General features: G+C 42.2%; 1 protein-coding gene across 1 annotated transcript in view; it reads left to right on the plus strand.

The window, feature by feature from the left end:
* Nucleotides 1-26,941, plus strand: part of Cpsf6 (cleavage and polyadenylation specificity factor subunit 6) — a 215,496-nt gene that overhangs the window by 182,852 nt on the left and 5,703 nt on the right. Inside the window, exons 10-11 of the mRNA XM_070087088.1 lie at nucleotides 22,381-22,487; nucleotides 22,594-22,892. Coding sequence (XP_069943189.1) covers nucleotides 22,381-22,487; nucleotides 22,594-22,892 — 406 coding nt within the window. The remainder of the gene's footprint in view (nucleotides 1-22,380; nucleotides 22,488-22,593; nucleotides 22,893-26,941) is intronic.

The raw sequence follows: 26,941 nt of genomic DNA on the forward strand, positions 1-26,941 counted from the left end.
GGTAAACTTTGGTTTACTTGTATTCGAAGATTTCTTGTTTTTTTTCACTATTTTATTTTTTTCACATAACTTATGTGGCCTGTGAGACCAGAGTATGGTGCAATGTTCATATATGCATTCGTTGAATGTAACATAATTATAGCAAAAACACTAGTATCATCACATTTTTTTTTCAAAACTTGTTTACGCAAACAAACAATATAAAAAAGTTTTATTACAATTGTTCAATAATATATATACAGATGTACAATCACTGGACACTTCCCTCGAACTGCTGCAGCTTGTGGAATTCTTTGAAACATGGGTGTATGCACAATGGTGTTTTACACTCCTCGCACATAAAACGAGTGTGTCTGCATTTTTGTGGGCGTTTTGTGGTATGTGCACAGACCTAACACCTTCTGGGCATTTTTCTTGAAAGCAGTAGCAGGCAGTGGTATGGGGTAGTGGTCACCAGGCCTCAGACGAGAGGGCATGTGTTGATAATTTCGTGGGCGCTGGTGTGTTGCAAGTGTTGTTCCTTGGTACTTGAATATTATTTGTCTGATAACTGACAAACAAAGTTCACCATATTTGGGTTTGTTGTTGGTCTTCAACTTCTACATATTATAAGCATTCAGCATGGAAATGTCAAGAAGATGGAAAAAGAGTTTTATGTACCACTTATAACTCTTGCGAACACAATCAGCAAACCCAATCTGCATGTCACATTTGTCCAATAACTGCATATTGAGGTTGTAATCCATCACAGCTGCAGGTTTTACAATGGGTTCATTGGTCTCTATTCTGCTTGCACTGTCTACCATTTCTTGTCGGTGAACTGATATCAGCAGTGTGACATCACCTTTGTCATGCCACCGAAATGCCATGATGTCATTGGCAGCAAACACCTGAACATCACCTCTACGAGTGCCAGTGTCGAACTTGGGCATATGTTTATGATTTCCATGCACTGTGCCACACACGCCTGTCATCTTCACTCACAAGAAATCACTGAGTAAGGGGCTTGTGCACCAGTTGTCAGTATATAAAATATGCCCCTTACCAAGATATGGTTCCATCATATTTCTAACCACATCAACAGAGATACCCAGTAACTTCCTGGTATCTTGCAGTGTTTTACTGCCAGTGTACACAATTATATCCAAAACCAGACCACTTTTGCAGTCACACAGTACAAATAACTTTATACCAAAGCATTTCCTCTTGCTTGGTATGTACTGCTTGAATGAGAGAGTGCCTTTGAACAAAATCAAAGACTCGTCAATAACAAGCTTCCTGAAGGGATAAACATACATACAGCACTTTTGTTTCAGGTACATAAACACATTTCTGATCTTATATAACCTGTCACTTCTGTCAGGCCTTATTTTGTATGAAAAGTGTAGCATTCGTAACAGTAGCACAAATCTATTCACTGGTATAATGTCACTGAAAGCTGGGGTTGAAGTCAGGCAGTTTGTCGACCAGTATGTGTTGACACTGTACTTACACACATGTGGCATAAACATTATTGTGGCAAAGAACAGATACATCTCTGCCACAGTTGTGTCCTTCCATTGATGTAGGCGTGATCTTGGTGAAAGAATTGTGTTTGCCATTGTGTACTCAAAGTATGTATTGCTTTCCCTGACAATAATGTCCATCAGGGGTTCATCGAAGAATAACTGAAGGCATTCCAGTTCAGTAGCATTGTTCCCAAGTGTGCATGATGGTCGTATTCCACTTTGTGTTTCATCCAAGTCATGTGGATTGGGAACAAAATTGTCACCTTGGTGCCAATCCCAGATGTGGTCTGCTGGTGGGTTCTGGATATTGAAAGGTGGTTGTGGTTGTGCAGGTTGTGGATGTTGTGGGAGTGTGGGGTTTGTTGAGGCTGGTTGTGGTTGTGCTGAGTTAGCAGCGTCGGTAGTAGCATGGCCCGCTGCTGGTGCCACATGACTCATGCCACCATCACTATCACCACCACCACCTGCTACCTCACTCTCATCATTCATACCGATTGTAACAATATTGTTATCTTCACTATCAGTTCGTGGTGTAGGGCCATGGGATGTACTCCGAGATTTACTCCTTCCTCTTGGAACAACATATGACACACTACCAGAACGCATGCTACGTCGTATATACTGCTGCTTCACTGGAGAATATTCACCCTCACTGTCGCAACTAGAACTGCTTTCAAAGCTTTGAAATCACTATCACTTTCACTGCTCACATCTGAGTCATGTACACGAGTAAATAGTTCCCTCTTTCGTCCTGGTACAGATGAACTTGAATGAGACTGCCCAGCACCAGATATCGACGGTTGAGGGTCGTCTCGATTTTCGTCACTAATTACGTTATCCTGGGTGCTGCTTTCGGTCACACCCACTCCAAAACCATGAAATTCACTTTCACTGGCACTTCCATCACTGTCAAAGCTATCACTTAGGAACAAAAGTCCTCCAATCCACCGAGGAGTGAGGTACTTCTTGCTGGGAGGCATGGTGAAAATGGAGTACTAAGATGGCGTTCCCACAATGCACCACTGAGTCCTCGATTTTTTTTCACAGGGTGCACACCCACCACTCAGACCCATTCTCTCTCATGTAGGCCTACCAGCTTTCTCCTGCTTGATTTGAAGCCGCTAGAATTTATGCGTAAAATACGTCAAACACGGTGGCTTGTAAGAGGTATATATACGACCGAAACAGTCAAAGGGCTAAAGGTCTTTAATTAAGTCGGACTTGAGTCCTGGAGGTGGGAAGTACAGTGGCTACACTCTGAAGGAGGGGTGGAGATACTTGCTGTTTGGTGGGGCATCTGAACTGTAGTATCACCATTCTCTGGCAAGGAAGTGATATGGTAGAGAATCTTTTCCTGATGGTAATGACACCAAAAATATGAAATTAATGAAGATTTTGTGGAATTGTGCAGACATAAAGTTGACAGTTTTGGCTCAATTGATGCATTAGTGATTTCACTCCTATTTCAAGTCAATTACATTGCTCATTTTAATGAAATTCTTAGCTATTTTGTTAGTATGCATACTGTTTGTTCTATTAAGCACATGAGACTTCTCATTCTGCTGTCAAAATTGTCCTGTAAGGTGTACAGAAGTTGGTAATTTGGCCAGATTTGCCCAAAATTCAACAAATTTCAGTTTAAAAACTGAGTCCAAAAAACACTAATCATTCCAGGCACTAAAGCAACATTCTTCTGTTAATTAATCATTTCCTCAGGCCTCTCATATATTACACTTGCCCTCCATTTTGAATCCAGCATTACAAAAAACAAGAATTATCAGTATTTTTTACTCTTTTTCTCGTGTTAACCCTTTCAGGGTCCAGACCCCCTATTTCACTGGTATTACATCTATTTTTTCGAACTGCGCAATCAACTATTTCAACTACCCAATAAAGTGAACAGAAATTGGTAATTTGGCCAATTTCACACATAGTTCAAAATATTCCAATTTTAAAATAGGGTCCAGAATAAATAATGCAGGCATTCCTGGAACTAAAATAAAATTTCTTCTATTTAGTAGTTATGTTTCCAGCTTTACAAATGAATTCCATTTTGATCTTTTATTCACATAATGAATTTTTATTCACACCAAAAAATAGATTTATTCAATATTATAATAATTGTGTAAGTAATATCAGCGCATTTGTGAACGTATATTAGACCCACCAGTTGATGTGTATTGGACGCGTGACATTTGTTTACTCTTGAACATAGGCAAAAATCAAACATTTCCACTACTTTGAGCTCAGTTTCACCCTATTTTCAGTACTAAAACCAGTCAAAATCATCTCTTTTTCTGTAATATATCTTCCATTCTATCAAATGAGACCAAGACACCATGAATACAACTGTAAAAACCATTAAAAAATACCAAAAACAAAAAAGTCATATTTTTTTTTCTCATGCACTGTGTGCTAAAGGATATGTTTTATATTGTGCACACTTACTATGTAGATCCACTCTCTCATATCTAGGCCCAAATTTACCGCTCACAGCTTATGTGAGTGAGCTGAGCTCATGGCGTAGAACTATGGCTTGGACCCTAACTTCAAAGCTGTAGAACTACAGGATGGACCCTCAGAGGGTTAATAAAATACAACCAAAAAATTATTGGTCATTGTTTTGGGCATACCAGTAATTGAAGCAGACCTAGTAAAAACCTATTAAACAGACTAAGGGGGCCTTTTTATCAGGGAAATTGTAAAAAAATTAATGTTTCTCTCTAAATTTGAGCCCTATTTCAAGCTACTTCGTATCCTAAAACTGACCAAAATTATTTCAATTTCAGTAGTATGTCTTCCATTCTATCAGTTGAAAGTTGCTATTTTAACCCGTAAATGGTCCAAACGTATATATGTATACGTTCACTACCCCAGTGCCCTGAATATTTTGAAAAATAAAAAAATTGTTTTTTTATTGAAAAAAAGAGCACATTTTTCTAAGTGTTATAGGATAAAAAAAATTTTTTTTAGAGTCAGTACTTACCGAGATATGAGGCCGCAAAGTTGGCACTTGGGGATCACCTGGCGGCAACATGGAGCGCTGCAGCTTGCAAAAGTGTTGCCGATATACCTTTTCTTCTATTTTTCATATTATTTTATATAATTTTCATGTTCTGATAATTACAATTTATATTAGTTCTTGTCATTTCATAACCAATCTTTGTTCTGACACTAGTATTAGTTACTGAAATTGTACTCAAATTGTCACAAACACACTGACAGGTGGACATTTACACCTGCCTTGGTCATTTACTATTGTCTTGGAATATATACAAAGTATTTATATGTCCCAGCAATGTTTTGGATATGTGGAAGTATATAATAATGAGGAGGAGGAGAAGGAGGAGGAGAAGGAGGAAGAGGAGGAGAAGGAGGAAGAGGAGAAGGAGAAGGAGGAGGAGGAGCAGGAGGAGGAGGAGAAGGAGGAGGAGGAGAAGGAGGAGGAGGAGAAGGAGGAGGAGGAGGAGGAGGAGCAGCAGCAGCAGCAGCAGGAGGAGCAGCAGCAGGAGGAGCAGCAGCAGGAGGAGGAGGAGGAGGAGCAGCAGCAGCAGCAGCAGGAGCAGCAGCAGCAGCAGGAGCAGCAGCAGCAGCAGCAGGAGCAGCAGCAGCAGGAGCAGCAGCAGCAGCAGCAGCAGCAGCAGCAGGAGCAGTAGAAGAAGAGGAAGAAGAAGAAGAATACATAATAAGTTTCCTTGAAGCATGAAAAACAAAGTCCTCCCCTGACAGTGACATGATGAGATAACATCTGATAAGAGCTGACGTTTGATGAGCATACACTACAGAAGGGTGGGGAGGGTACAGCTGATAAGAAAAGATTAGAGGTGACATTTGATGAACATCGCCCTCCTTTGTTTTCCCTGGTACACAAACATGTCTGTCAAGCTCCCTGTCTATCCGTCTAGCTCTCTGTCTCAGAGAGAGCCACAAGACTGCGTCATCACCTTTACTCACATCTTCAAGCAGAGTATAGCACTTTGTCTGGATTTTTTGGGTTATCCTAGGTAATTTACACTATGTATACATGTATTTATGTGTACCTGTGAGACAGAGATAGACAGATAGAAGGAGATAGATAGAGACAGACAGAGATAGACAGGGATAGACAGAGACAGAAACAGATAGATAGAGACAAAGATAGACAAAGACAGACAGAGGTAGAGACAGAGATAGACATTGATACAGACAGACAAACGGAGATAGAGCCTGGCCGCCAGCAGCCGGCCAGCCACACAGCTGGCCACCCACACAGCTGGCCACCCACACAGCTGACCACCATGCAGCTGGCCAGCCAGCCAGCTAGCCAGCTAACCAGCTAATCAGTCAGCCAGGCAACCATCCAGCAATCCAGCCAGCAATCCAGCCAGCCTGCCAACCAGCCAGCCTGCCAGCCAGCCAGAATTGTTTCTCTTGACTTAGGGCATAGATTATAAAACATTCTGAAAGGATGTTGCACAAATATTGCACATGGGTTATTATCAAGGTTTTTTGATACTTCCTCGACCACTTGTGGCCACATCCACCTCAAAGCCACTAAACTCGGGGTCAAAATCACTTTCCTCTTAAAATGGGAGTGTTAATACTTCATGACATCAGTGAATCCTAGGTGTTTGCTGCCCTATTTGCTCTAGCTGGCGCTCATTTGAACTGGTGCTCCCACAAGGTAGTAAGTAGTCCCAAATTTTTTTAATACCACGCAAACTGAGTGTTAGGACCCATTCTATGCTGACAAGGCATCTCAGGCCAATCGTGCCAAATTTGAAGGCAGGAAAAATAAAACGTATATATACGTTTGGGGCACTAGCGGTAAAAACGTATATATACGTTTGGACCATTTACGGGTTAAACCAACTACCAGGTCAGAGGTTTGCTTTTCCCATCATGCACTATATAGGGAAGAAGTTTGATTATACTATGCAGACTCACTGCATGGACCATTCTCTCATGTCTAGGCCAAAATTTCCTCTTCAAGGGGGGCTCCTTGGCGTGGTGAAGAGGCTCTTGGTCTGAGGAATTAGCCCTGTCGGTCTTCTTCCTCAGACCGAACCTAATTACCCCCCATTCTCCCCTCCCCTATCCCATCCTCCCCTTTTTCCATTCCTCCTCCTCACCCCTCCCTTTTGCCCTTCCTCTTTTTGGCCTTTGGGATTTCTCCCACAGGCGCGCTAGTTCCTAGGTAAGGGAAAGGACACCGGGGTCCATCCCATTCCGCTGAGGTTCTTGGCGGTGGCGTAGTTTGCCGTGGAATCTGGATTGCCTGGGGATGTCCCGATCCCTCTCCGGTATCCCGGAGTAGCTTTGGGTGTCTTTTGGGCGACGGGTGTATCTCTGGAAGCCACCTTTCGGATTCCGGGGGTGGTGGCCGAAGGAGGTATGTTTTGTGGTGGATATCCGGCCGCCCTCTCTTTTGTCCACCGAGGTAGCTCGGCAGATGTAAGGTTGCTATCCCGGATTGCTGGTTTACTGGCATGAAGGGTAGGGTATGGCACGGGTTCCATGCTGCATCTGTGCTACTAGCGGTGTTGAGGTCCTCTTGGGCGCGGAGGGAGATTTCCGGCCCTTTCATTCCTCCTGGGAACTATTCCTCCCCGCTCCCCCCTTTTTTTATTCTTTTTTTTTATTTTCTTTTTTTATCTGGTGGCCTGGTGGTTAACGCTCTCGCTTCACACGGCGAGGGCCTGGGTTCGATTCCCAGCCAGAGTAGAAACATTGGACGTGTTTCTTTCCACCTGTTGTCTATGTTCCCCATCAGTAAAATGGGTACCTGGGTGTTAGTCGACTGGTGTGGGTCGCATCCTGGGACACTGACCTAAGGAGGCCTGGTCACAGACCGGGCCGTGGGGGCGTTGACCCCCGGAACTCTCTCCAGGTAAACTCTTCTTTCTTTTTTTTCTTAAAAACAAAAAGCAAAGGAGTAACCTAACCATGGCAGCCCTAGTCCATGAACCCACTACCCCCGGGCCCCTTCTTGATACCGCACCCCATTCTGACCCTGCCTTGTGTTTAGACCACTCTTCGGACACTCCTGATGCCCCTGTACCTCTTGCTGGTGCTGTTTCCTCACCCGCTTCAGGTACCGGGGCTTCGACTGACTCCTTCGATTTGTCTGAACTCCGCTCTCCTTTGACTATGCTTCCGGCTTCTCCCTCTACGGTATGGCAATTTTCGAATCGCCCGCCCATTTCACGCCGGACCAACTCTGGTCCTACTCCTAAACGCCAACGTCAATCTCCTGATGATGCTCCTTCGTTACCTTCCCATTCTACTCGGAAAAGACCGACACGTCAAGCACTCTCTCTCCACGCTCAGTTTCGGACCACACAATGGACTAAATTCTTTACTTTAAGACCGACTTCTTCTTCTGCCTACCTTTCTGACCATAGTATTGGCAAAGCGCTCCTGCGTCATGTTGGTAGAGATATTTCATTTCATGCTCTCAAGAGCGGTATGCGCATCATCACTGTCCAGAATGCTACCCAAGCTCATGATCTTTCTCTCCTTTCGAATATCGATACTATTCCTATCACTATTGAAAAACATCTTTCTCTCAATTCTTGTAGTGGTACTGTCATTCTGCCCCATACCATAGTCCAACAGAATTTCCAGTCATGTGGCAATGACATTTTTGAACAGCTGGAACTCCAGGATCTCCCAATCCTCAAAGTAGACACTTATGTCCTTCCTGCCCGGGGGAGGAGACGTTACCCTTGCAATGTGGCTCGTTTAACTTTTGACAGCCGAGAACTCCCGTCCTCTGTATATGTCGCGGGACATCGGTTACAAGTTCGAAAGGTGATACCTACACCGCAACAATGTAGAAATTGCTGGCGTTTTGGTCACCCAGCGAAATATTGCAGATCTATGGCCGAATGCCCAGTCTGTGGTGCCGACGACCATTCTAATACATCTTGCAGTCAACCTCCATCTTGCCTTAATTGTAATGAAGCTCACCCTTCGTACTCCCGCCGTTGCCAGGTCTACTTAAATGAACGTGAAATCCGTTGCCTCAAAGAGGCAGAAGGTCTCCCTTATGCTATGGCAGTTACTCATCTCCGCCTCTAAGGGAGACTACCCCGTGTTTCTTATTCTCGTGTTTCCAAACATCCCCCCACTTCTGGGGTACCATCTTCTGCAGCCTCCTCTGTTGTTACCCCTCCCATAGCCACTACGGCATCTAATCCTTTTGCTGTCCTTGGCTCTGACGTCCCGACTACAACTCAGTCTGTTCTCACATCTTCGTGTCCTTCCTCACAAGCCCCAGTATCGACAAGACCTCGTACGACACCTAATACCAATCGCCCCTCTACTCAGAAGTCCAAAAAATCCACATTGCTCAAATCTTCTTTGCCCCTTCCTTCCCTTCTTCCACCTCCACACTTTACCTTTCCAGTCTCTGTACCTAGTTCTTCCCCTCTCTCTGGCTCTATTACAAGTGTGGAGATTCACCCTCCTCCTCGTACTATGCCTTCCACCCCCGTCCCCTCCTAAGTTTCTCCCTCTTCTGCCACCTCCCAGGTTTCTGCCTCTTCTGTCCCCCCCCTACACTTCATCTCCAGTCCCTTACACTCTTCCCTCCCCCTCTACTTTGGTACAGTCCATTACTGTCCCAATCTTTACTCACCCTCCTCCTTCTATCTCCAATATGGTCTCCCATACATATTTGAATTCAGAAACACTTGAAGCCATTTCAGAATATATTGCAGAGACTAAACCTTCAATGGACACTGATTCACTTCCTGTTCCTTCTCTTCCCTCTCCTCCATCTTCACAACCCCATTCTTCACAACGCTCCGTTCCTTCGCTACTTGAACGTCTTCCAATGCCACCACACGTTGACTTTTCTAACCCCTCTAGTCCGTAGGTGCCTTTACCTACAGATTCCTGATATTTTCTTCATCGCCAATCATGGCCTATTTACAGTGGAATATCTGCGGCCTCAGGGGTAATCGGGGTGAGCTTCAGATGTTGCTTTCCAGGTTTTCCCCTGTTGGTCCTTGCTTACAAGAACCAAAATTACACTCGGCTGTTTTCCAACCTATCTCAGGCTATAATTTATTGTATTCTTCGGATCCTTTCTCAGATGGAACCTTTAATGAAAGTGCCCTTCTTCTACGCAATGATATTCCGTACTGTCAACTATTTGTCCATACCTCGCTGCATTACACTGCAGCCCGTATCCACTTGAATAAGTGGTTTACAATATGTTCTTTATATCTCTCTCCTTCTCGAGCATTTTCTATCCCAGACTTTGCCTTTCTTGTTTCATCCTTACCACCACCACTTCTGTTACTTGGTGATTTTAATGCCCACCATTTCCTCTGGGGGGGGGGTCTCATTGTGACTCACGTGGCATTCAGTTGGAGGCTTTTCTCGCCTCTCACCCCCTCCATGTTTTAAATATGGGTACTCCCACCCATTTTGATCCTCGTACTCATACTCTCTCTTGCATCGATCTATCAGTCTGCTCTTCCTCCACTGCACTAGACTTCACCTGGTCTGTTCTACCAGACTTACATGACAGCGATCATTTTCTGATCATTCTTACTTCTCCTTCCTATTCACCACCTTTCCGTAGCCCTCGCTGCCAATTTGATCGGGCAAATTGGGATCTTGACTCACACCTCACTGCTTTTAGTGAGGTTCCTTCTTCATCCTCCATTGATGAGCTCCTACACATCTTCTCGACGTCAGTTTATACCGCAGCTTCTCATTCTATACCCCAAACCTCAGGCAGGCATTCTCAGAAGTGCGTGCCTTGGTGGTCTCCTGCTTGTGCTCGTGCAGTACGTTTCAAACGTGCTGCATGGGGCAGGTACCGGTATAATAGAACCGCTGAGAGACTTCTTGATTTTAAGCAGAAGCGTGCGATCGCTCGCCGTGTCATCCGTGAAGCTAAACGCACTTGTTGGCAAGACTATGTTTCCACCATCACCTCTGCTTCTTCTATGAGTGCAGTCTGGAAAAAAGTGAGGAAATTGAGTGGTAAATACTCTCCTGACCCGGCTCCTGTTCTACGGGTCGCTGGTGTTGATGTAGCAAACCCTCTCGACGTTGCCATTGAACTTGGCACACATCTGGTCCGTATTTCCCGAGGGCTCCATCTATGCCCCTCGTTTCTTTCCTCAAAGTCTGCCAGAGAGTTAGTACCCTTGGACTTTTCTTCTCTCAGAGAAGAACAGTATAATGTGCCTTTTACAGTTCAAGAACTGGAGGCAACGCTCTCAGCTTGCCGATCATCGGCAGCTGGGCCTGACGACATTCATATTCGTATGTTACAACATTTACATCGGTCAGCCCTTGTAGTCCTCTTACACCTCTTCAATCTTATTTGGGCACAAGGAGTTCTTCCCCAGCTGTGGAAATCTGCCATTGTTCTCCCTTTCTGCAAACCGGGTACTACAGGACATGATACCTCCCACTATCGCCCCATCGCTCTTACTAGTGCAGTTTGCAAAGTGATGGAACGTCTCGTAAATCGACGTTTAATATGGTATTTAGAGACACACAACAGTCTCTCCGCTAGTCAATATGGCTTTCGTAAGGGTCGTTCTACCATAGACCCCTTACTAAGCTTGGATACGTATGTTCGTAATGCCTTTGCGAATAATCAGTCAGTTATTGCCATATTTTTTGACCTTGAGAAGGCATATGACACAACTTGGAGGTATAATATTTTGGCCCAGGCCCATTCCTTAGGCCTCCGAGGCAATCTACCATCCTTCCTTAAGAACTTTTTAACTGACAGACATTTCTGTGTTCGAGTCAATAATGTTCTTTCCCCGGACTTCATCCAAGCTGAAGGTGTCCCTCAGGGATGTGTTCTAAGCACAACACTTTTTCTCCTTGCTATAAATGATTTGGCCTCTGTTCTTCCACCCAATATTTGGTCATCACTCTATGTTGATGACTTCGCTATTGCTTGTGCAGGCGCTGACTGTCATCTTATTGCAGTTTCTCTCCAGCATGCGGTCGATCGTGTTTCCACTTGGGCCACCACGCATGGGTTTAAATTTTCAAGTACCAAAACTCACCAAATTACTTTCACTAGACGCTCTGTTATCTCCGATCATCCTTTGTATCTCTATGGCTCCCGTATCCCCGAACGTGATACAGTCAGGTTTCTAGGCCTTCTCTTTGACCGTCGGTTATCCTGGAAACCTCACATAACCTCTCTGAAGGCAACTTGTCACAGCCAGCTAAACCTTCTTAAAACCCTTGCTCATCTTTCCTGGGGAGCTGATCGTCGAACTCTGCTTTGCCTACATTCAGCCCTCATTTTATCGAAACTCGATTATGGTGACCAGATTTATTCAGCGGCCTCTCCTGCTACTCTCTCTAGCCTTAACTCTATCCATCACCAAGGATTACGTTCGTGCCTTGGTGATTTTCGCTCTTCCCCTGTTGAGAGCCTCTATACAGAAGCGAATGTTCCATCCTTGTCTGATCGCCGTGATGCCCATTGCCTTCGCTACTATGTACGCTCTCACAATCTACACAATCCTTCCATTTATAGAATGGTCACCGATATTAGTAGACATTCTTTATTCGTTCGCCGCCCCTGTTTGCTCCGTCCCTTTTCTCTTCGCCTACATTCACTCTTGTCTTCCCTTCGGTTACCACATTTATATGTTCATGTAGCATCTCGCTTTTCCCTACCCCCCTGGGAAGTTCCAGCTGTTCGGGTCTGTTCTTTCTCACTCCCTTGCTCGAAAGCTCAACTGCCTACGGTGGCTTCCCGCTCTCTTTTTCTTGATCACTTCCACTCCCATTCTCATGCCACCGCTGTGTACACAGATGGCTCTAAGTCTTCAGACGGCGTAGGATTCGCAGCAGTGTTTCCGGACAGCGTCGTGCGGGGACATTTACTATCTTCAGCTAGCATTTTTACTGCTGAACTGTATGCCATTCTTGCAGCACTTATTCGTATCGCATCTATGCCTGTGTCATCATTTGTAGTAGTCTCACTCCCTTAGTGCTCTACAGGCTATACGAAAATTTGGTACATTTCGTCCCCTAGTTCTCCGTATCCAACTTTGGCTATGCCGTATCTCTACCAAACATAAAGATATTGTTTTTTGTTGGGTCCCTGGTCATGTCGACGTACAGGGCAATGAACAGGCAGACACTGCTGTGCGGTCAGCAGTACATGACCTACCAATTTCCTATCGAGGTGTTCCATTTCTGGACTATTTTGCTGCAGTAGCTACCCACCTTCGCACCCGTTGGCAACAACGTTGGTCAACTCTGCTCGGTAACAAACTTCATTCTATTAAACCGAGCATAGGTTACTGGCCGTCTTCTTGTCATCAGTGCCGAGGTTGGGAGACCACTCTCTCCCGCCTTCGCATTGGTCACACTCGTCTTACTCATGGGTATCTCATGGAGAGGCACCCTGTTCCTCTCTGTGAGCAGTGTCAAGTTCCAGTATCGATTAGCCACATTCTGTTAGACTGCCCTCTCTATCAACGAGCACGCAGAATTTACCTCCAACGTCGTCTTCGTTCTACTACTCTCTCTTTACCTTCCCTTCTTGCTGATGGACCCTCCTTTAATCCTGACTCTCTCATTGACTTCTTGACAACGACTGATTTACTCCACAAACTCTGATGATACTTTTCGCACTCCCCTCAGGCCTTTCTAGTTCAGTCTCTTGCTGCCCTTTACCCTTTCACCATCCACTGCCCCGCTGTTATCCGTAACCTATTACTCATCCATCTCCCTTTTGCCACCTGATGCCCTCGCTTCCTTCCTGCCCTGCAGCGCTGTATAGTCCTTGTGGCTTAGCGCTTCTTTTTTATTATAATAATAATACAACAATATCCAATACCAGGCCACTGTTACAGTCACAGAGTACAAACAGTTTTATACCAAAGTGTTTCCTCTTGCTCAGTATATACTGCTTGAATGACAGCCTACCTTTGAACAAAGTCAAAGACTCATCAATTACAAGATTCTTGAATGGATAAAAGTATATGCTGAACTTTTGTTTGAGATACATAAAAACATTTCTAATCTTGTATAACCTGTCACTTCTGTCAGGCCTGGTTTTGTCAGAGAAGTGCAACATACGTAACAGTAAGATAAACCTGTTCACTGGGATGATTTCACTGAAGACTGGGGTAGAAATTAGCCGATCTGTGGACCAGTATGCTTTTAGACATGAGGCATAAGCATTATTGTTGCAAAAAGCAAATACATTTCTGCAACAGTCGTCTCTTTCCACTGGTGTAGTCTTGACTGTGGTGATATGATCGTATTTGCCATGGTGTACTCAAAATACTTATTACTTTCCCTGACAGTAGTTTCCATCAATGGCTGGTCAAAGAATAACTCAAAGAATTCCAGTTCATTTGCGGTGTTTCCAAGGGGACAAGTTGGTAGAATTCCACTTTCAGAGTCATCAAAGTAGTGGGGCTTGGGAACAAAATTGGGATTTTGCTGCCTATTCCAGATACGGTTTGCTGGTGGATACTGGACATCATAGGCTGGTTGTGCATGTAGTTGTGGTTGTGGTGGGCTGGTGGCTGACGCTCCGCTTTGTCCTTGAACTGCGGAGTCAGCAGCGTGGGTCCCAGCCTGGGCTGGTGAGTCACGCATGGCCGTGGCACTACCATCACCACTACCACCATCTAGTGATGCCTGTGGTCTATCCATGCCAAGTGTAGCCACATCATCCTCACTAACACTATCTATACCTGGTGTAGGGCCACAGGATGTACTCCGTCCCCTGGGCACGGCATAGGGTACACTACCCGAGCACATGCGGTGGCGTACATACCGACGCTTCACTGGTGAATATGATTCATCACTATTACTACTCGAATGATCATCAAGAGCAATAAAATCACATTATTACTGAAGTCAGAGGCCTGGCCACGCGAAAATAATAGTTTTCTCTTGCGTTGAGGTACAACCGACCGTGACTGACGAGTGCCCACACCAGAGGTAGAAGGTTGAGGATCGTCAGGGTTTGCTGCACTATTATCGATATCCTGGTCATTCCTTTCGGTCACTAACTGATCAAAGCCAAAGAATTTGTCTTCATTTCCACTTCCATCACTGTCAGAACTATCAGATAGGAACAGGAGAGTCCCAGTTTTCCTTGGAGTGAGAGCTGCCTTGCGACGAGGCATGGTGAACAAGGGTAACTGAGCCGACGTTCCCACAATGCTATGCGGGCGCCTAGATTTTTTGTTTGTGGCACACACCCACCACGCACACCCGTTCTCACATGTAGGCCTATGAGTGTTTTCGCACTAAATTTGACGGCGCTAGAATTTTGGCGTAGATCTTCAGTTTGGACACTCAACGTGAAGCCGTTGATCTACGGGACGGACCCTGAAAGGGTTAATAGGTCTGATTCAATTATTGGGACACTGTAAACGATAGCCAGTCATTTCTGGTTACAGTGGACCCCCGCATAGCGACCTTAATCCGTGCAAGAGGGCTGGCTGTTATGCGAAATGTTCGGTATGCGAATGAATTTTCCCCATAAGAAATAATGGAAATCAAATTAATCCGTGCAAGACACCCAAAAGTTTGAAAAAAAAAATTTTACCACATGAAATATACATTTTCCTACACACAAAGAGAAGGATACATGCACAATAGTAGAGTAGTACATGCACAATATATATTGTGCATGTACTACTCTACTAAATGAAGAATAAATGACACTTACCTTTATTGAAGATGCAGCAATGACTGATGAGACACTGTGTCCTGGGAGTGCCTTTTCCTCCTGAGTACTGTAGGTCCTGTTTGGTATTTTCTTCCAGAACAGGCCTTATCACACTGTGTATGTCACTACGATTCTTAAATCTCTCAAACCAACCTTTGCTGGCTCTAAATTCACCAATATGAGCACTAGTTCCAGGCATTTTCCCTGTTCACCTGGGTGTTAGTCGACTGGTGTGGGTTGCATCCTGGGAGACAAGATTAAGGACCCCAATGGAAATAAGTTAGACAGTCTTCGATGACACTGACTTTTTTGGGCTATCCTGGGTGGCAAATCCTCTGGGGTTAATTGTTTCTTGGTATTCTCAATAAGCCACACCAACAACGGTGCTACAGCAGCAGCTGACAGTGGTACAGCAGTAACAGACGATGCTACAGCAGCAGCAGACGATGCTACAGCAGCAACTGACGATGTTACAGCAGCAGCAGACAATGCTACAGCAGCAGCAGCAGCAGACGATGCTACAGCAGCAGCAGCAGCTGACGGTGGTACAGCAGCAACAGACGATGCTACAGCAGCAACAGACGATGCTACAGCAGCAGCAGACGATGCTACAGCAGCAACTGACGATGTTACAGCAGCAGCAGACGATGCTACAGCAGCAGCAGCAGCAGACGATGCTACAGCAGCAGCAGCAGCTGACGGTGGTACAGCAGCAACAGACGATGCTACAGCAGCAACAGACGATGCTACAGCAGCAGCAGACGATGCTACAGCAGCAACTGACGATGTTACAGCAGCAGCAGACGATGCTACAGCAGCAGCAGCAGCAGACGATGCTACAGCAGCAGCAGCAGCTGACGGTGGTACAGCAGCAACAGACGATGCTACAGCAGCAACAGACGATGCTACAGCAGCAGCAGACGATGCTACAGCAGCAGCAGACGATGCTACAGCAGCAGCAGACGATGCTACAGCAGCAGCAGCAGCAGACGATGCTACAGCAGCAGCAGCAGCTGACGGTGGTACAGCAGCAACAGACGATGCTACAGCAGCAACAGACGATGCTACAGCAGCAGCAGACGATGCTACAGCAGCAACTGACGATGTTACAGCAGCAACAGACGATGCTACAGCAGCAGCAGACGATGCTACAGCAGCAGCAGACGATGCTACAGCAGCAGCAGACGATGCTACAGCAGCAGCAGACGATGCTACAGCAGCAGCAGATGATGCTACAGCAGCAGCAGACGGTACTACAGCAGCAGGAGCAGCTGACGGTGGTACAGCAGCAGCAGCAGCAGCAGCTGACGGTGATACAGCAGCAGCAGCAGCTGTACCACCAATAGTAGCGATGGTTGACTGGGGTTTATTATACAACCTGGCCAGCTCGGAGACACGCACTCCACTTTCATACTTATCAATGATCTTTTTCTTCATCTCCATAGTAATTCTCACCCTTATTGCTGTAGGGTTGGCACTAGAAGCTTTCTTGGGGCCCATGGTCACTTATTTTCCAGAAAAAAATCACCAAAAACACTGTAATAATACAAAATGTTCCGATTGTATGCTTGGATGTTACCGCGGAGGCTGGCTGGTAAACAATGCCACCCGCGGAACATGTGAGCGTGGCTCAGGCCGCACATTGGACGCGTCTCGGACGAAGGCCGCTGAGCGGGTTTTTGGGCGGTATGCGGGGCAAAATTTTAGCAATCAAAGCGTCCGCTATGCGGATTGTCCGTTATGCAAGGTGTCCGTTATGCGGGGGTCCACTGTATATTTCATTATCTGAGAAATGGAGTAAATCTTCTATTTTTGAGTAAGAATGAAAAATTGAAGGCAAGTGTAATATAAAAGAAGCCTGGGGATTTGAATAATTAACTGAGGAAATGTTCTTTTAGTGCCAGGAATGTCTACATTCTTTATTTTGGACTCTACTTTAAAATTGGTATTTTTTTATTTTTGTGTAAAATTGGCCAAATTACAGATTTTTGTGAGCTTTATAGGGTAGTTGAAATAGTTGAATAGGTGGTGTCTTGTGCTCAGTCAACAGTACTGAAAGCACGCTCGTGAAATAGCTAAGAATTTGGTTGAATGGTGCAATGAAATTGGCTTAAAACAAGACTCGGTGAAATTTCCTGCGCATAAATTGTGCCAAGACCGCTAACTTTGTGTCTGCATAATCCTGTAAGTTTTCCATCAAATTTCATTCTTTTGGTGTCATTACTTTCTCTTACCATTTCATTTTTTTTTTTTTTTTTTTTTTTTTTTTTTTTTGTAAATCAGACAATGAGCAACATTAATTTCAGGGGCCTGGGGAGTGAAAGGATTAAATGTTTAAACCATTCAGAAGATATATACCAAAATTTACTTAATGTAATTTAGTGGGAATTTAAATTTCACACTTTAATATTTCTCCTCTGCTTTTATTGAATTAGTCATCCTTTTTTTTAAAGTTTGAAGGTATGCAGCAGAGGGTTTTGGGAAGTTATCCAAGCTTTTCCAGGATGCTGAGAATGGGTTAAACAACTTTGGTTATAAGGCACCTGCGCATGCCAATTCCAGGAATCTGGCCCTAGTTACTGGACACCTGCACTGCAAATTTTCTTCCAATTGGATGAGGCCTTCTCATGTTATGAGTTATGGAAAAACAAGTTGGAAGAAAAAAAATTCTAGCAGCCACTTATAAGTGTCCTTTTGGAGATACCTAATTAACCATTTATAACATATCTGAAGGCCAATAAGTGAACTTGTAATGGAGGCCAAAAAACAAAAGACTTGGGAAAAGAAAACTGGGACTGACCAAGACATCCACTACTGCCTTTTGTCTTGTTTCTCCTGCATTACAATTTATTTTTTGTCCTTGTAGGTATGCTATAATTGGTGTATTTTGACTGTTAGACAGCAGTCTAACCTAACTGAACCTAACCTAATCTAACCATAAATAATAAGAGGAATTTGCTTATTAATCTATGTGAGAAAGCAGACTGTTTATAAACAGTCATGATTCTGACTTGCCTAAGAAGATAGGTTTATTTATTAAATATTCATTCAGCATTATTTCTCTCATTTAGGAAGAATTTTTTTTTTTATTAATCCTTAACCCTTTGATTGTTTTGGTCGTATATATACGTCTTATGCACCACTTGTTTCTTACGTATTTATACGCGTAAATTCTAGCGGCTTCAAATCAAGCGGGAGAAAGCTGGTAGGCCCACATGTGAGAGAATGGGTCTGTGTGGTCAGTGTGCACCACATAAAAAAAATCCTGCAGCACGGTGTGTAATGAGAAAAAAAAAAATTGACCGTTTTTTGGGGATTAAAATGCCGAATTTGAGGTGTATTTTCGTATAGTATTTATCGTTGTATTCTCGTTTTCATGGTCTCGCGTGATAAAATGTTAAACATATTACAGAAATAGAGATGATTTTGATTACTTTCATGATGAAAACGACCTTGAAATTGAGCTCAAACTAGCGGAAATGTTCGATTTTTACCAATGTTCAGGAGTAAGCAAATCACACCACATGTCCAATACACTTCAACTGGGGAGTCTGATATTCTTTCACTAGTGCATTGATATTATTTATACCATTTTTACAATAATGCAGTAGTCTGCATAACAGTAAATTTTGTATTTTTTTGTATGAATAAAAAATCAAAATAGAAAGCAATAGTAATATAAGAGGGGCCTAGAGATGTGACTAATGAACAGAGGATATGTTATTTTAGTGCCAAGAATGTCTACATTGTTTATTCTGGACCTCATCTTGAAATTGGCATCTTTTTTAATTTGTGTGAAATTGGCCAAATTGCCAATTTCTGACCACTTTATTGGGTAGTTCAAGTCGGTAAATGGGCGGTTTCTTGTACTCAACAGATAGAAAAAATGGACTGCTAAAGAAATAGCTATGAGTTTGGTCAACTGGAACAAAGGAATTGGCCAAAAACGGGGCTCAAAGTCGGCGAAATTGCCGATGCGTATATGTTGCCGAGACCACTAACTTTGCAGGAGCGTAATTCCATGAGTTTTCGACCAAATTTCGTACTTTTGGTGTCATTACCATCGGGAAAAGATTCTCTATCATTTCATAAAAAAAAAAATTTCTCCAAAAAATTTATCGACATAGAATGACAGTTTCAGAAAGGGGCCTGCGACAGTCAAAGGGTTAAACTGTCCAAGCAGATCTACGTTCACATGCGTAGTGCTCCAAAAGTAGATATTTTTTTTTTTTTTACATATTTTCAAATATAACAATAAAAAAAAGTAGATCAAAGTTTTTTTACAATTTTTTCAAGTGTAAAAAAAAAGAAAAGAAGATCTAAAAAAATGTTGAAAAAAAGATCTAAGATCATACTCATGATTTTCACATACTTTCAAATGTTGCAACAAAAACTCCTCCTGTAGACCTCTATGTTTGGTTTCCCTGAATCCCTTTTAACCCTTTCAGGGTCCAAGGCCCAAATCTGGAGTCACGCACCAGTGTCCAAGAATTTTCAAAAAAAAAATTTGTTATTTTTTCTTATGAAATCGTAGAGAATCTTTTTGTGAAGGTAATAAAACAAAAAGTACGAAATTTGGTGGAAAATTGACGAAATTATGCTCTCGCGAATTTTGATGTGTCAGCGATATTTACGAATCGGCGATTTTGCCGACTTTGACTCCCATTTTAGGCCAATTACATTATTCCAATCAACCAAATTCTCAGCTATTTCACTAGTATTACTTCTATTCTAGTGATTGAGCACAAGAAATCGCCAAGTCAACTGTTTCAACTACAAAATAAAGTGATCGGAAATTGTTAATTTGGCCAATTTAACACAAAGTTCAAAATATTCCAGTTTCAAAATAGGGTCCAGAATGAACAATGTAGGCATTCCTGGCACTAAACTAACATTTCCTCTGTTCATTAGTTATGTTTTGAGGCTTTACAAATAAATTCCATTTTTATTTTTTTATTTACATAATGAATTTTTATTCACACCAAAAAATAGAGATTTTCTGTTACGCAATACTGTAATAATTGTATAAATATCATCACCATATTTGTGAATGTATATTAGACCCACCAGCTGACGTGTATTAGACGTGTGAGGTCGTTTGTTTACTCTTGAATATCGGCAAAAATTTAACATTTCTGCTACTTTGAGCTCAGTTTCAAGCCATTTCCAGTGCTAAAGCCAATCAAAATCATCTCTATTTCTGTAATATGTCTTCCATTCTATCAAATGAGACCAAGAAATTGCAAATACAACTATAAAAAACATACAAAAAAACACTGCAAAGTTGCTGTTTTAATCGAAAAATCATGATTTCATTTTTTTCTCTCATTATACACAGTGTGCTGCAGGATCTGTTTTATGTGGTGCACACATACCACATAGATGTATTCTCTCATATCTAGGCCCAAATGTACCACTCACAGTTTATCAGAGTGAGCTGAGCTCATGGCGTAGATCTACGGTTTGGACCCTGAATGTAAAGCCGTAGATCTACGGGACGGACCCTGAAAGGGTTAAGGGTTAACACATCAGCCGTTTTCCACCAAGGCAGCATGATCCGAAAAAGAAGAAACAATTTCATCATCGTTTACTCTATCACTGTCTTGCTAGAGGCGTGCCTACACTACAATTAAAAAACTGCAACATATCAACACTCCTCCTAAAGAGTGCAGGCACTGTATTTCCCACCTCCAAGACTCAAGTCTGGTAAACTGGTTTCCCTGAATCCCTTCATTAATGTTACTTTCCTCACACTACAACAGCATATCAAGTTATAAAAAACCAATCTTCTCCACTTTCTCCTATCTCACATGCTCTTGCACACTTACTGGAAGTCCAAGGCCCTCACACACTAAACATCCTTTACCTTCTCCCTCCAATATTTCCTAGGATGACCCCTACCCTGCCTTCCTTCCACTACAGATTTATATGCCCTCCATGTCATTCTATATTGTTCCGTCCTCTCTGAATGTCTGAACCGCCTCAACAACTCTCCCTGTACCCTCTGGATAATACTTTTAGAAACTTCGCACCTTCTTCTCTTCTAATTTCCAAGCTATGGATTCTCTGCATTATATTCATACTGCACATTGCCCTCAGACACATCATCTCCACTGCCTCCAGCCTTCTTGTAGCAACATTCATCACCCATGCTTCACACCTATGTAAGAGCATTGGTACTACTATACTCTCATACATTCCTCTTTCTGCTTCCAAGTATAACATTCTTTGTCTCCACAGACTCATTGCTTCACTCACCTTTTTTACCTCATCAATTCTAGATTCACCTCATCTTTCATAGATCCATCTGCTGACAGGTCCACTCCCAAATCTCTGAATGCATTCACTTCCTCCCTTTAATCTGATATCCAATCTTTTATTACCTAATTTTTGTTATCCTCCCCACCTTGCACTTTCCTATATTCATTTTTAATTTCCTTCTTTTACATACCCTTCCAAACTCATTCACCAGCCTCTGCAACGTCTCTTCAGAATCTCCCAAAAGCACAATGTCAAAAGCAAAAAGAACCTGTGACAACTCTCACTTCGTGTTAGATTCTTTGTCTTAATCCCACACCTCTTGCTAACACCTGAGCATTCATTTCTCTTACACCCAATCTATAAATATATTGAACAACCATGGTGACATCACACATCTCTGTCTAAGGCCTACTTTTACTTCTTGAAAAAAAAAAAATCTCCCTCTCTCCTACATACTCTAACCTGAGCCTCAGTATCCTTGTAAAAACTCTTATCTGATTTCAGTAACCTACCAAAGGTATATCAAAGGTACCACCTTTGTGCCACCTATTCCATACATTTATTACATCTGCCATATTGCTCCTCTGTCCACCCTATTATATGCCTTTTCCAAATCCATAAATGCAATGAGAACCTCTTTACCCTTATCTAAATACTGTTCACCTGTATGCTTTATTGTAAACACTTGGTCTACACACCCCTACCCTTCCTAAAGCCTGCTTGTTCATCTGCAATCCTGCTCTCCATCTTACATAATCAAAACAAATTTGAATTAATTGCTATGATCCCTTTAATTCAGAGTTGAGCTCACTTTTTATTTTGTAATATGCATAAACGGTTTCCTATTATCTTCAAGTTTTATTCAGGCGTGATGCATCAGTGTCTTTCTTGAGATGTAAGCTTTTATATTTTATTCATCCTATATTACAGGTGAATACGCCAGTGCAATAGAAACCCTTGTGACTGCAATTTCCCTCATAAAGCAATCAAAAGTGGCTCATGATGACAGGTGTAAGATTCTTACAAGCTCTCTACAGGTACGTATTACAAGTATTGTGTAGTTGTTTTGTGCAGTTTCTTATCTGATTTAAAAAAAATAATATTTTTAAGGATTATGAAATAGTTTTACCCTTTAATTTACAGGACACACTTCATGGCATTGAAGCTAAGAGCTATGGTTCCAGCAAAAGAAGAGAACGTTCTCGAACACCGAGCAGGCGACATCGTCGTGACAGATCTCGCTCAAGAGACAGAGAATACCGTGACCGGTCACGATCACATTCACGTGAGCGTGACTATGAGCGTCATCGCAGTGAAAGGGAACGTGGAACTTCAGATCGTACTTCAGAGCGTGATAGAGACTACGAGAGATCATACAGCCGTGAGCGAGAATACGACCGGGCTCGTGAACGAGACAGAGAGAGAGACAGAGACCGTGAAAGGTTAGTATAGGAAATATAATTTCAAACCTGATAAGACTGTCTTTATTTTGCTTTTTCTCCTCAGGTTGTTTCACAAAATCCAATTTTAGACATTAATGTTAAATCATTTTATTATAAACATATATCAGTTCTTTACTACCTTGATAAAATGAGATATTGGCTAAAATGGACAAAAATGTAGCAAGACAAAGGCTCAGCATGTCTGTATAACGCTTTGACTGTTGCAAGCCCCTTTCTGAAACTGTCATTCTATGTTGCAAAATTTTTGGAAAAAAAAAATTATTTTTTCTTCTGCAATGATACAGAATCTTTTCCCGATGGTAATGACACCAAAAGTACAAAATTTGGTCAAAAACTCATGGAATTACGCTCTCGCAAATTTAGGTGTCTCAGCGACATATACACATCGGCGATTTCACCGACTTTGAGCCCTGTTTTTGGCCAATTCCGTTGTTCCAGTTGACCAAACTTATAGCTATTTCTTTAGAACTCCATTTTTTCTGTCACTTGAATACAAGAAACCTCCCATTTACTGATTTGAACTACCCAATAAAGTGGTCAGAAATTGGCAATTTGGCCAATTTCATGCAAATTAAAAAACATGCCAATTTCAAAATAGGGTCCAGAATAAACAATGTAGACATTCTTGGCACTAAAATAACATATGCTCTGTTCATTAGTCATGTCTCTAGGCCCCTCTTTTATTACTATTGCTTTCTATTTTGATTTTTTACTCGTACAAAAAATGCAAAATTTACTGTTATGCAGACTACTGCATTATTGTAAAAGTGATATAAATAATATCAGTGCACTAGTGAAAGAATATTAGACTCCCCAGTTGACGTGTATTGGACGTGTGGTGTGATTTGCTTACTCTTGAACATTGCTAAAAATCGAACATTTCTGCTACTTTGAGCTCAATTTCAAGGTCGTTTTCATCATGAAACTAATCAAAATCATCTGTATTTCTGCAATATGTTTTCCATTTTATCATGTGAGAGCATGAAAACTAGAATACAACGATAAATGCTATACGAAAATACATCTCAAAGTCGGCGTTTTAATCCAAAAAAAAGTCGTTTTTTTTTCTTTCTCATTATGCACTGCATGCTGCAGGATTTTTTTTATGTGGTGCACACTGACCACACAGACCCATTCTCTCACATGTGAGCCTACCAGCTTTCTCCTGATTGATTTGAAGCCGCTAGAACTATTGCTATATATTCGTCCGAAACACTGGCTCCTAAGACGTATATATACGACCAAAACAGTCAAAGGGTTATACGACCAAAACAGTCAAAGGGTTAATGGGGTGTTTGATTGAAAGAGCAATGAAGCAGACAAAATTTGCTTTATTGTACATTTGCCCAGTGTGCAAGTTCAGTCTTCATTCCTGGGGAGTGGGGCCTGTGACTCAGCCTGTGTCAGTTTGTTATTGTTTGGATGTGATAAACAAGGAAGCTTTAGAATGGGTAGGGGATTTGTAAATCAAGTGTTTACATTGAAACATTTATGTGAACAGTATTTAGATAAAAGTAGGGAAGATTTCATTGCATTTGTAGATTTAGAAAAGGCATATAATAGCGTGCATAGTGGAGCAATTTGGGAGATGTTGCAAGTGTTTGGAATAGGTAGTAAGTTACTAAATGCTGTAAAGAGTTATTATGAGGATAGTGAGGCTCAGGTTAGGGTATGTAGGAGAGAGGGAGATTACTTACCAGTTAAAGTAGGTCTTAGACCAGAATGTGTAATGTCACCATGGTTGTTTAATATATTTATAGATGTGGTTGTAAAAGAAGTAAATGCTAGGGTATTGGGGAGAGGGGTAGGATTAAATTATAGGGAATCCACCTCAGAATGGGAATTGACAAAGTTACTTTTTGCTGATGATACTGTTCTTTTGGGAGATTCTAAAGAAAAGTTGCAAAGGTTAGTGGATGAGTTTGGAAGGTTGTGTAAAGGTAGAAAGTTGAAAGTGAACATAGATAAGAGTAAGGTGATGAAAGTATCTGACGATTTAGATAAAGAAAAATTGGATATCACATTGGAGGGAGGGAGTATGGAAGAAGTGAATGTTTTCAGATATTTGGGAGTTGACTTGTCAGTGGATTGGTTTATGAAGGATGAGATTAACCATAGAATTGATGAAGAAAAAAAGGTGAGTGGCGCGTTGAGGTATCTGTGGAGACAAAAACGATATCCATGGAGGCAAAGAAGGGAATATACGGGAGTATAGTGGTACCAACACTCTTATGTGGGATGTAAAGCATGGATTGTAAGTGCTGCAGCAAAGAGGAGGAGGCTGGAGGCAGTGGAGATGTCATGTCTAAGGGCAGTGTGTAGTGTAAATATTATTCAGAGAATTCGTAGTGTGGAAATTAGGAGGAGGTGTGGAGTTAATAAAAGTATTAGTCGGAGGGCTGAAGAGGGGTTGTTAAGTTGGTTTGGTCATTTAGAGAGAATAGAACAAAGTAGAATGACTTTAGAGAGCGTATAAATCTGTAGGGAAAGGAAGGTGGAGTAGGGCTCGTCCTCAGAAAGGTTGGAGGGAAGGGGTAAAGGAAGTTTTGTGGGTGAGGGGCTTGGACTACCAGCAAGCGTGCATGAGTGTGTTAGATAGGAGTGAATGGAGATGAATTATTTTTGGGACCTAACGAGCTGTTGGAGTGTGAGCAAGGTAATATTTTGTGAAGGAATTCAGGGAAACTGGTTAGCTGGACTTGAGTCCTGGAAATGGGAAGTACAATGCCTGCACTTTGAAGGAGGGGTTTGGGATATTGGCAGTTTGGAGGGACATCTAAACTGTCGTTTCTGAGTGCCTTTACAAAGACAGTGATTATGTATGAGTGATGGTGAAAGTTTTGAATGATGAAAGTTTTTTTCTTTACTTTTGGGTCACCCTTTCCCAGTGGGAAATGGCAGACATGTTAAAAAAGAAAACTTATGTACCATCATCATTGTCTCTCATTTTCCTTGTATTCATTGTTTACCATTTACAGTGTTATTAACAAAGGCTTCTAAAACAAGTGATAATGCTAAGAAGTCTGTGACCTTGACTGTTAAGTAGAAAAATTGCTGTAATGTATTTATACGTATATTGTACTGCACTTTTAACTCTCTCCCTTTTGTCCATTTCATTGGGCATTTGTCTGTGTCCGGAAGTCAGTTGATGAGGCAGACTACATCCGCTTAATTGAAACTTTCAATATACTACAGTGGTACCTCGAGTTACGAACTTAATTCATTCCAGAAGGCTGTTCGAGTGCCGTTATCGAACAAATTTGTTCCCATAAGGAATAATGTAAATTAGATTAGTCTGTTTCAGACCCCCAAAAATACACTTACATAATTGTTCGAGTTGGGAGCTGTTCAAAACTCGAAATACCACTGTAATGGGTTTTTGCTAAAACGAACACCCCTTTACCCCTATTAGTCCATTATATGGAGGCTTCACTGTACAGTACTTCCTTGCATTTCAGTGTGTGCCCCTCATTCATGCGTAATCTTCCTTGGTTTCTGGGATGTATTTTACAATAATTGCAGTAAATTATTCAGATAAAAGTTTCGAAATTCACAATTTTTGATTGCATATTTCTGAGAAATATAGTTGTTTCTATTTTTGTTAAGTTACTCAGTTTTTTTTCTTTGAGCACAAGTTCTAAATTTAAAACCAATCATAGAATCGTATGGGAAATGTACTTATTGTGTCTTCTACTCTCAATTTTTTAAACATTATCACTCATGAATATTAAAATTAATGAGGTTCGAGTGATGCTTAAGGAAATGTAGACACTGAAGTAAGCCCAAATAAAAAAAATTAGATGGTTCTGGTCACTGCACAATCTGTGAAAAATATCCCTGTATTCTAGCCTTCTCTGCTTTGTTCATGTATAAGGAATAGTGCAGGATGGTCTTAAAGTTTTATTGCAGCAAAATGTAAAAATATGTCTGCCTGTCCACTAGCTGCTACCTGGTTTCTTCTCTCCTGGCTGTGTGAGCGCTATCATACCTTGTTTTAAATCTGTGTTTGAATCCTGCTTCTACTACTT

This window comes from Cherax quadricarinatus, chromosome 20 (genome assembly GCF_038502225.1).
Source record: "Cherax quadricarinatus isolate ZL_2023a chromosome 20, ASM3850222v1, whole genome shotgun sequence".
Lineage (NCBI taxonomy): Eukaryota > Metazoa > Arthropoda > Malacostraca > Decapoda > Parastacidae > Cherax > Cherax quadricarinatus.